General features: G+C 38.6%; 1 protein-coding gene across 1 annotated transcript in view; it reads left to right on the top strand.

Moving 5' to 3' along the window:
• The window catches only part of LOC124794881 (importin-4-like), a 128,841-nt gene that overhangs the window by 63,655 nt on the left and 53,135 nt on the right, over positions 1–12,051 (top strand). Inside the window, exons 6-8 of the mRNA XM_047258574.1 lie at positions 169–363; positions 525–743; positions 10,543–10,804. Coding sequence (XP_047114530.1) covers positions 169–363; positions 525–743; positions 10,543–10,804 — 676 coding nt within the window. The remainder of the gene's footprint in view (positions 1–168; positions 364–524; positions 744–10,542; positions 10,805–12,051) is intronic.

The following is a 12,051-nucleotide window of genomic DNA, read 5'->3' as shown; positions in this document are numbered from 1 at the left end:
TCATTATTTACTAAGTAATTTTAACATAACATTGTAATTTAGATGGAAACAAACATCATATCATGATGATACGTCAGTGTCATGTTTTGTGAGCATATGGATTGTGCAGCTGAAAATGTACATTGATTAACTGTAAGCTTTTGAAACAGCATTACTCTTGTATTACAGGCTATAATAAAATATAAACTGATACCATCTATAGTGAATACACTTTTCCGGTTGATGTGTCTTCCACCTGATGTAGATGAAGTGGATGATTGCTTCATTATTGATGGCGAATCAAATACGCCAGTTACTTGTGCTACACAAACTTTAGATGTGTTGGCTCTCCATTTACCACCAGAAAAACTGTTCACTCCATTGGTATGTATGTCATCAGATCCCAGCTTATAATAGAATACCTTAATTGTATGTCTTAGTAGATGAACTCCAGTGTAATCTGCATAATTTTGTATTTTCTTATTGGCAGCAAGCCAGACTTGCAAATAACATTAACAGTTAGTTATTGTTTTATTCTTTTTTAGATGGAATTTGTTCAGCCGGGTCTTGAAGGGGAAAACATATTTGCAAAAAAAGCATCCTATCTTGCTCTGGCTGTTGTCGCTGAAGGCTGTGCTGAATATATAAGAAATAAATACTTGAAAGTGTTCCTGCAGTTCATTTGCAAGGGTATAACGGATGAAACACCTGTCGTCAGAAATGCTGCACTATATGCATTGGGACAATTCTCTGAACATCTTCAGGTATGGGTTTGTTTCATATAAGAATGGAGAAGGGCACATGCAAAAATCTGAAGTGAGCTCTGGTTTGTAAAGAAGTTGAGAACTATGAAGAAAGATTATAATGGTTTGTTGCGTCTATCAGTGGAGTATGGGAACCTGTGATCATAGTGCAGTTATTCAAAGGATTTATTACATATGTAGTAGCTAATTTGGTAAGGTCAGTGAACCTTGATCAACATGTAAGTATAAGTCAGAATAGGTGAAACTGGAAACTCCAGAACTACTCCTGTATACACCAACATGGTCAGTCTTCTACATGAAGTCTTTGTACTAATTTGAACTGTACAGTTTTATCACCACCAACGGAATGACATTGTGGGTCATTTATTCTTCAGCCAGCACCTGAGCCTTTGCCTTTGAAATTCACACCCTGTGCAGTGTGGGAAGTAATATGGGAACAGCAAATACACCCACACCATTCACAGAAAGTGCAAGCTTTAACTAATGTCTTCATTGCTTGTGTAACATTAAGCTAATGAATGCAACGTGGTTGATTATTTTCCTTCATGTGCACTTTCTTAGGATGAAGCGTGTTTCACCAGAAATGAAATGTTCAATAGTTGCAGCAGTCACGTATGAAACCGCACAGTACTTTCGTGATGGCCAGTGAAAACATATTTGTTGAAAAATCAACAACCAGTTGTACAAACCTTGATTTTGTGCAACTGGTTGCCTGTTTTTCAACAAATCTACTCATGGTTTCTGAAGATGGATGTAATATTAAGAACACAAATATTCAGTGACTACTTGGGTGGGCATTGTCAACAATTAGTTAATAAGTTATGTATTTTGGCTATGAGCCATTTTAAAGGGCTTGCTCTGTATACAATGCACATTACACACATTATATGTCATGCTTAAAAATTTTGGGGGCTAGTGCATAGTATTAGTATCTGCACGAAATAACACATCATTGAAACCACCTGATAGTGTGAAAGTAAATGACTGTGATGGTAATATGACAAAAATAGGAAGTGAAATTGTCTTTTAAAAAGTGTGGTTGTGGTGACAAATATGAAAAAACTTAGGTTTCCTTCTTGCATAACTCCATCAGTATGCACTGCACTTTTTGAGAGACGTAGATGCTCATGGAAAATATCCACCATAACATTGTGTACGTATTTGGATCCAACTGGAGCTTCAGCTCACATTGCATAGTTTCCCACACTGGCCAGTTACTCTTTGTGTGTGTGTGTGTGTGTGTGTGTGTGTGTGTGTGTGTGTGTGTGTGTGTTGTGGGAAGGGCACCAGCAAGCATGGGCCTTCAGACTGTTGCAGCAGTTAGTTCCTTTCTTGTACTACAGTCTCCCATCTCTGCGCTGTCCACCACTTAGTATCATAGTTTGATGTTGACGCAGCTATTTTTCTTGGTACTGCTTTGATTTGTTCAGATCATCCATTAAGTTTCATGAAAACTTCTCTACTGAAGTCATTTTTGGGCTGCCTTTTGAATTTGATTCCCATTTTCAGTATTTTCTTGTAATGTGAAGAAGTTGGGGAAGGAAATGTTAGTGTTCACTTGCCTACTGTGCGAAAAATCATCTGTCGACAGTTACTATATAAGCTGAAATGTATGTTCAAAAGTAAAAATGGTAGCAAACCTGATGTGGTGAAGTTGTCACAGGTCCTCTCAGTAGATCCCATGCCTGACAGGTGGATTACACTTCTGATCCCTGAGCTGCTAACGACCCACACATGCCAAGGAGTAGATGCCCATAATCCTGGAGCAGCAGGACTCCCAGCTACTGTTGTGCCAAATGACCTTGGCTGCGGTTTGATGGCACCCATGGGAAAAGTCCATGATTGGAATTGGCAGTATAGTGATGGATGTTTCGCATACATTAATAATTAAACTAAACCAACATAGTGGCTGTACTAATTTGGCTGTCTCAAGATAGGTGTTGGTATTTCATTGTAGGCAGTTACAATCCAGCTGCATTTGCTGGCTTGACTACCCCCATAGGAAGAGGGACAAACAAGAAGATGGCAACAAAATAATTTGTTCTCCGTTTGGTGTGTAGCAGAAAAGATACTTTTAAGGTGATGAAGTCATTAATTTTTGTGGAACAAATGGAAGATAAATTTGGAGCAGATGCATTGTAAAAAATGTGAAATAGGGGTAACTATTGATTATACTTACCTCTGCTGCACAATTGTAAGCACTTCAGACTTGAGAAAGAGTGGGTGACAGATCAGTAATTATTAATGGACATAAAACTGTGAATATGGTATAAGGAGTTATCTTTCAGAGAAACTTTACACTCCAGACACAAGAATAGCTATGAACCAATCTAGGATAATGAGCTGTAAGTTTTGTCAGTCACTTACCAGAATATCTGAAACATAACCAAACATAAAGGTCCATTCATCTTAGTTTTGTTGTTGTGGTCTTCAGTCCAGAGACTGGTTTGCTGCAGCTCTCCATGCTACTCTTTTCTGTGCAAGCTTAATCTCTCAGTACTTACTGCAACCTACATCCTTCTGAATTCGCTTACTGTATTCTTCTCTTGGTCTCCTTCTACGATTTTTACCCTCCACGCTGCCCTCCAATACTAAATCGGTGATCCCTTGATGCGTCAGAACATGTCCTACCAATCGATCCCTTCTTCTAGTCAAGTTGTGCCACAAACTCCTCTTCTCCCCAATTCTATTCAATACCTCCTCATTAGTTACGTGATCTACCCATCTAGTCTTCAGCATTCTTCTGTAGCACCACATTTTGAAAGTTTCTATTGTCTTCTTGTCCAAACTATTTATCATCCACGTTTCACTTCCATACATGGCCACACTCCATACAAATACTTTCAGAAATTATGTCCTGATACTTAAATGTATACTTGATGTTAACAAATTACTCTTCAGAAATGCTTTCCTTGCTATTGCTAGTCTATATTTTATATCCTCTCTACTTCGACCATCATCAGTTATTTTGCTCCCCAAATAGCAAAACTCCTCTACTACTTCAAGTAACTCATTTCCTAATTTAATTCCTTCAGCATCACTCGATTTAATTCGACTACATTGCATTATCCTCATTTTGATTTTGTTGATGTTCATCTTATATCCTCTTTTCAAGACACTGTCCATTCCGTTCAACTGCTCTTCCAGATCTTTTGCTGTCTCTCACTGAATTACAATGTTGTCGGCAAACTTCAAAGCTTTTATTTCTTCTCCATGGATTTTAATTCCTACTCCGAATTTTTCTTTTGTTTCATTTACTGCTTGCTCAATGTACAGATTGAATAACATCAGGGATACGCTACAACCCTGTCTCACTCCCGTCGCAACCACTGCTTCCCTCTCATGGCCCTAGACTCTTATAACTGCCATCTGGTTTCCATACAAATTGTAAATAGCCTTTCGCTCCCTGTATCTTGACCTTCATAATATGAAAGAGTATTCCAGTCAACATTGTCAAACCTTCCTCTGAGTCTACACTGCTAGTAATGTAGGTTTTCCTTTCCATAATCTACCTTCTAAGACAAGTCATAGGGTCAGTATTGCCTCAAGTGTTCAAAAATTTCTACGGAATCCAAACTGATCTTCCCCGAGGTTGGCTTCTACCAGTTTTTCCATTCGTTTGTAAAGAATTTGTGTTAATATTTTGCAGCCGTGGCTTATTAAACTGATAGTTGGGTAATTTTCACATCTGTCAACACTTGCTTTCTTTGGTATTGGAATTATTATATTCTTCTTTAAGTCTGAGTGTATTTCACTTGTCTCGTACATCTTGCTCACCAGATGGTAGTTTTGTTAGGCCTGGCTCTCCCAAGGCTATCAGTAGTTCTAATGGAATGGTGTCTACTCCCAGGGCCTTTTTTCGACTTAGGTCTTTCAGTGCTCTGTCAAACTCTTCACGCAGTATCATATCTCCCATTTCATCTTCATCTACATCCTCTTCCATTTCCACAACGTTGTCCTCAAGTACATTGCCCTGGTATAGACCCTCTGTATATTCCTACCATCTTTCTGCTTTCCCTTCTTTGCTTAGAACAGGTTTCCATCTGAGCTCTTGATATTCATGCAAGTGGTTCTCTTTTCTCCAAAGGTCTCTTTAATTTTCCTGTGGGCAGTATCTACCTTACCCCCTAGTGATATATGCCCCTACATCATTAAATTTGTGCTCTTGTCATCCCTGCTTAGCCGTTTTGCACTTCATGTCGATCTTATTGTTGAGACATTTGTATTCCTTTTTGCCTGCTTCATTCACTGTATTTTTATATTTTCTCCTTTCATCAATTAAATTCAATCTCTCTTCTGTTACCAAAGAATTTCTTTTTTTTTTTTACCTACTTGATCCTCTGCTGCATTCATTATTCCATCTCTCAAAGCTACTCATTATTCTACTGTATTTCTTTCCCTTGGTCTTGCCAATTGTTCCATAATACCCTCTCTGTAACTCTACAGGCTCTGGTTCTTTCAGTTTATCCAGGTCTCACCTTAAAATTGCCACCTTTTTGCAGTTTCTTCAGTTTTACTCTACAATTCATGACCAACAGATTATGGTCAGAGTCCACATCTGCACCTGGAAATGTCTTAAAATTTAAAACCTGGTTCCTAAATCTGTCTTAACATTATGTAATCTATCTGAAATCTTCCAGTATATCCAGGCTCTTCCATGTATACAACCTTCTTTCATGAGTCTTGAACCAAGTGTTTGCTATAAGTTACGCTCTGTGCAAAATTCTATCAGGCGGCTTCTTCTTTCATTCCTTACCCCCATTCCATATTCACCTACTACTTTTCCTTCTCTTCCTTTTCTGACTATCGAATTCTGGACACCGATGGCTGTTAAATTATCATCTCTTTTCACTATCTGAATAATTTCTTTTCTCGCATCATACATTTCATCAGTCTCTTCATCTACAGAACTAGTTGGCATAGAAACTTGTAGTCTCTTGTGAAAGAAATATCCTTCCAGGGGAAGTTAGTTTTGGTGTATAGGTGTGGCATGAAGTATTGTCCCACCACCCGTGTGATGTTACTGTTACTGTTGCTTAAGTTACGGACACACATCATCCTGTTGCACTGCAGACATTTGCTTCACAAAGGCCGTCTTTGCAAACAATAGCACTTGTGTGAATTGTCCAGACCACCATCTTCCAAATTTCCTAGTTTGACTAATATTTAAAAATGAAAAGAATATAAAATGGTTGACCATATGTCATTTACTGAAAAATATGATTGTATTCATCAAGTTGACTTCATGACAAAATAAAGCCAAAGCCACAGCTATCGCTCCACCTGTCTTAAATTTCTCAAAGCTATCTCTTACACCTACCATAAACCAAGAACATGCAACCAGAATGAAAAGAAAAATTAGCTGAAAGAAAAGTCTCCACCCCTATTTACTTCCATTTGTACAGAGACAACAGGAGTCTCACGATGGGTAGATCAGAAGATGCTTCATATCCTTCAGACAGCAAAAGAGCAAGGTCTGCTCCACAGCTTTATCCTCCCTAAATGCAGCAGAAAAAGACATTAGAGTGGCAATCACACCATAACATGTATGGTAACTGCCTCTGTCAGCACATATTAGTTGTGCTGTGCGGTTGGTGCAGTGGATAGTTTTTTGGATGCAGGTCGTCGAGGGTTCAATCCTGGGTTGGGGTGCATTTTTTATTTGCTAATTTCATTCTGACATTTCATACTGTAATATACATTGCTTCTTAGGCCACATGTATCGTAAATTTAAAACATCGTGTAATGCTGAACATAACAAAATGTTTAGACAAACAAGAAATACAGTTGAAACAAATGACCTGTCATAGGACAGAACATCTACAAAAACAATATCAGTTTAAAGATGCTAAAGATGATAGCACAGTACAATATCCATTATCTACTTTCCGTTTATAGTACATGTAATATGAGGGCTCAGATGTTGCACATTAGTAACCAGTGACAATGATAATGTCCATATTAATGACTGCATTACCTTCACAACAGAATATGTTATCAGAACAACAGATGCTCAAAGCGACCTTCCTGCACATCCAAACAATGCACAACCTGCCGGATCATATAGCTCTGGACCCTTTGCAGCAAAGCTGTGTCCATAGTAACAAGAGCAGCATGAACACGGCCTACCAATTCTTCCACATTCATCGATGGAGTAGAGTACACATGCTCCTTCAGATGTTCCCACAGGAAGAAATCCAGGGGATTTAGGTCAAGTGAAAGTGGTGACCAACAACTGGACCCCTATGTCCAAACCACTTCCCTGGAAATGTTCTGCCCAAATACTGTCCCACATTAATTCTAGAGTGTGGAGGTGCACATCTCGTTGGAACTATATCCTCTCCTGAACATGTAGTGGAACATCTACCAGCGCATGAACCAGATATTTTGAGAGGAATGTGTGATACCTTCATGCAGTCAGGCATCATGTAAGGGCCCGAACACCTCACACCCAATATTTCGACCCAGACGTTGATACCAAAGCGAACATGATATCCACGGTCATGGGTGATGTGCAGGTTAACCTCGCACTAATGGTGGTCATTGTGCATATTGAAGACACTGTCATGAGTGAATGCTGCTTCATCTGACCATATTACGGTGTACACGAAGCCATTGCTGGCTTCTTGTTGGAACCATTCACAGAACTGCATCCACTGATAGTGATCTACAGGATACAGGTGTTCCATGAGAGCATAATGACAGGGGTGCAGGCCATGCTCTGCTGAGGTTCTTGGAGTATGACCTCCAGAATAGTTTCCTCAGTAGCTGGAGTACGGCAAGTCCGTGGACGACCACTGTCACGCGATGATGGAAGGAGAGAACCTAACTCCAAGGCGCAGCTCCGGATGACGAAACACATTTTTATCTGGATGGCATCAATGAGGATATCTAGCAGTGTATTCATGTGGAGCAACACCAGCCTGGTTTTCAGATGCACGTAGGACCAGAAGAATATCCACATATTCATCATTTGTGTATGCCATACGTCTGCTACACTGGTTTAAAGGTTTACAATGAGAAAATTCAATACGTTTACGCATGTACATTGGAGTCTGTCATGGGTGTGTTACTCCACTTGCAACTAATCCCTGTCTGGTGGACAGAGCATACAGTGTAAACGTACTGTCTGTCCTGCGCGCTGTTCCACCTAATTTGCATTACCCCTCTGACAAATATTGTTCTGCAGGATTCATCCCAACACTGCTAATTGTGAAATGTTCGGTTTCAAATTACATTGTTTTCTTAATGGTAATAGATGTGATGTTTCCACAATACCATCTATATAATTAATAATAATAATAATAATAATAATAATAATAATAATAATAATAATAATAGAGATATTTACTAAACATGTGGTTACCAGACTCAATGTTGAAAGGCATAGTTAGTGGGACCATGGTGATAACACATACACATAGTAACAGAGTTTGGACATTATTCGCAAAGCACATTGCTAGTCCTACTGGCAGCGTAAGACCCTAATGAAATGTAATGGACCTGAAAGAGGCAAGAATATTAGTTGGTACTAATCTATGGGACCAGTGGAGGAGGGTACAAAGAAACTAGGTTTCACGCGACGTGGAAAGGGCTTCTTTCAAAGCTGACCAATCTTCCGTTTTCACGATGGTAAGTGCAAATGTTTTCTAGAGGACCTGTTGTAATTGCTGTTGACAATTAAGATGCCAGATACCATTCCAAAGGACTACATTTACAAATGAAAAACATACGCCTCAACCCATGATTGGACTATTGATCTCCTGTATGCTAACCCAAAATTCTATCAACTGCATCAACTGTACAGCATGACTAATATGTGCTGACAGAGGTAATCATCATACATTTGGTTACAGTATTGCCAGACTGCCACTCTTTAACATCCTTTTCTGCCGGATGTACTCGCCTTAAGAAATTTTCTGACAGACATTTTTTGACACTTATTTTTTTTATTGCTGGCACATGAGTCGCACTGCTAAGCGTGAGTGCGCGAATTTAGCTTCTCTCTCTCTCTCTCTCTCTCTCTCTGTCTGTCTGTCTGTCTGTCTGTCTGTGTGTGTGTGTGTGTGTGTGTGTGTGTGTGTGTGTGTGTGTGTGTGTGACAAATACCAAAAAGGCAGACATTATTGCATGCTTGTCCTGTAATGGAATCTCTCATAATTTGAGATGTATCAGAACAGAATTTTACGTTTTTGTCAGTGCCTCAAGCCTGCATAGTGCCTGAGACAGAGGAAACTACAAAGCAGCATGGACACTAATGTTAAGTTACCCCCATACCGTTCTCGCTACAACCTAGTCCAGCCGGTACGGACATGAGTGTAAGCATATATTGTGGAAAAGGACAATACATTTAAAATTGCAGATGTTTTGGGACTTACACACAAGGCAATAAATGGCATCTCAGTGTCTGCATGGGCAGCTTGTGTAAGACGTGTAAAAAAAATTGTGGACTGAAGATTGACAGAAACTGGCAAGGACACAATTATAGAACGTTGCTTTACAAATCTTGATGGATAGATTTCTTACAGTGAAGTATGGAAACATTAATTACTGGTACATAAGACTTTGACTATCTGCACGTGCATTAAAAATATTAATAGCTTAAGTAGTCATGTTTGTCCTTGTAATAATGCAGTTTTCTTTGTAAGTCGTATTTCAATCAGTCACAGAAATTATGATATTGTATCAGATTGCACAATGAAAGGAAATCAGTTGTTAGTAACCCATTAAATGATCTGTTTCTGATACCCTTAAGATCATACATTTTTAAAGGTTGGAAATGCTTCGGATGTATTGGATCACTGTGGTTGCTTAATGTAAACAATGTAAAACTTCATTTTAAAACAAAAGAGATTGATATCGTTCGCAAGATGAAACACTAAACATAGACAGTATTTAAAGGAAGTAAATCGTGATGATGATTGAATACAGTTAACTGTGGAATGAAGTGTGTGTGCTGGTGCACCAGCTATCAGATTGGGTGAACTGGTGGATGCAAATTAGCAGCACAACCACCCCCCCCCCCCCTCCCATCTGTGCAGAATGTGTGCCACACCTGCCTTATTTGCTATTCTGGATTCTAGCAATGTCATCAAAAACAACTTAAATATCCCAGTATGTGTGTGTAATGTAATTGTATATACAAAAACTCTACTCACCAAGTGGTAGCAACAGAAAACACAGGTTAAAGCTATAATGCCAAGCTCTCAGCCAGTGACCCTTTCTCGTGGCAGAAGGGTTAAAGAGAAAGGAAGAGGGGCGGACAAAAAACACTAGTAAGGTTAAGAAAATGGTGTGAATTAGGAATACTATGACCCCCAACAGGAATTCAACCTTTTAATCCTATACAAATTCCATTACTTAATACAGCTATTCTTTTAGCCTCAGGGGTAACCGTAACATGAGCACACCACAGCCTTATGGAATCTTGCTCAGAGCCCCAGGTCGAGAGAGCCTTACCAGACGGCGTGGAAATTAGACTGCTGAAAGGTGTTTGATCTGACATCCATGTCTGAGAGAAGTGTTTTCTTCTCATCTCATCTGGTAGGTCTCCATGGACACAGGATTGTGGGTGACTTTTCTACAATACTTCCCATTTACTGAACCATGTTAGTACTTTTCCTTCATCACTCTCTTTATCCCTATAACTTCTCTGCCAGAATAAGGAGCCACTGGCTGCAAAAGCTTGCACATTATCATAACTGTTTTCTCTCCTGTTACCACTGATTAGTAGATAATTTAGCTATCCAATTGTATTAAATATTCAGGAATTACTAATGTGTATGTGTTTTTATTTCAGCCTGATATAAGCCAATATGCATCAGACTTGCTGCCTGTTCTGTTTGAGCACTTAGGCCAATTGTGTGTGCAGTTGCAGCAAAGTGGGAAAGAACCACCAGGCCTAGATAGGACTTTCTATGCATTAGAAATGTTTTGTGAAAATTTGGAGCAAGAAATACTACCTTACCTTCCCACACTAATGGAAAGATTGTTTGCAACAATGGCAAATACAAACCTACCTCATGCACATGAGCTAGTGCTAAGTGCTTTCAGTGCAGCAGGTATTGCCAACAGATATTTCTATACTTCATAAATTGCTAATGAGTAAAACTGAGTGTTGATTAGTGTGTTGCTGTTGCAATGTTTACAGAAAGCCCAGAGCTAGAAATTTACTTCATAGTATATGGATAGGAACTTCATCCTTGATAACATCTGAACATTGCTTTCTCCAGTCCTACATTTTGTAATACTTAAACATAAAACCACATTTGAAATATGCTGATGCACAACTGCTGGTAGACTTTGTCAGCATGACACTTATCACTTGTACAAAGATTATTGCATGCTACATTCGTAAGACAAGGCCCTCTCATAGTGCATGACCTCAATGATAAGATTGCAGTTCCTTTCTAGAGTGCTAGTATCTCACACTTACAGCAGCATGTGCTTAATTTTCTGTTCCTATACTAATATAATCTGTAGGCTTTGTGTGGTGCAAGAGATTTATATCATTAAGTAGGTCTTCCAATTTTGTTAGACAGCAAATGACTTCATTTGCATTAAGTAATCTTACAGTGTGATAGTATCCAGAATTAGCTACAGATTCTGCACTCGCATATTTTGCGATTTAATTTTCCTACCATGAACTATTTGTACATTGTGTCTTTGATGTATATTAATTTTTTTTTCAGCAATAGTGGTAGAATTGTAACTTGCTAGAAAGTGAGTTAAAGACTTTGACATGTCATACTCATCTGATGACAACATCAAGATGTCACACTTCATCAATTAAATACTTAATTTTTTTACATGCTCAATAATTACACGGTGTACTAATGACACCTTAAGCTGTAAATGTGTTTAACATGTTTTAAAAACAATTTAATCAAATGAAGAAAGAATATTGTTGTTAAAGTGATGTAATAAATTGGATTATTGTGTGATGTGAATTACTACGAAGTTATCTTTTCCTTACGTTTTTGCGATTAAATATCACGTCAGTGGATACCATTAATCTGTATTTGTACTATGTGTGCTAGGGCAGCCACCTTCAGAGCTGTCTTCGCTTAATTTGCTGAATAGCTGTTAAAAGTATTGGACAGATGCAATAGCATAATGTGCTGGTTCTGCCTTGGACATATACACCTTACCTCTACCCATAAGAGTGAATGTGCATAAATAATTTAAATTTTTCTACTTAATCATCATTCTGACGTGATGCATTTTGTTTAGAAGAGAAATCTCCCAAAGTTATGGGAATTCGTAATTATGCTGAGTCTACCCTTCTCAAATACTTAAATTTGTTTAG

This window comes from Schistocerca piceifrons, chromosome 4 (assembly GCF_021461385.2).
Source record: "Schistocerca piceifrons isolate TAMUIC-IGC-003096 chromosome 4, iqSchPice1.1, whole genome shotgun sequence".
Lineage (NCBI taxonomy): Eukaryota > Metazoa > Arthropoda > Insecta > Orthoptera > Acrididae > Schistocerca > Schistocerca piceifrons.
This window is presented reverse-complemented; position numbering and strand designations above follow the sequence as displayed.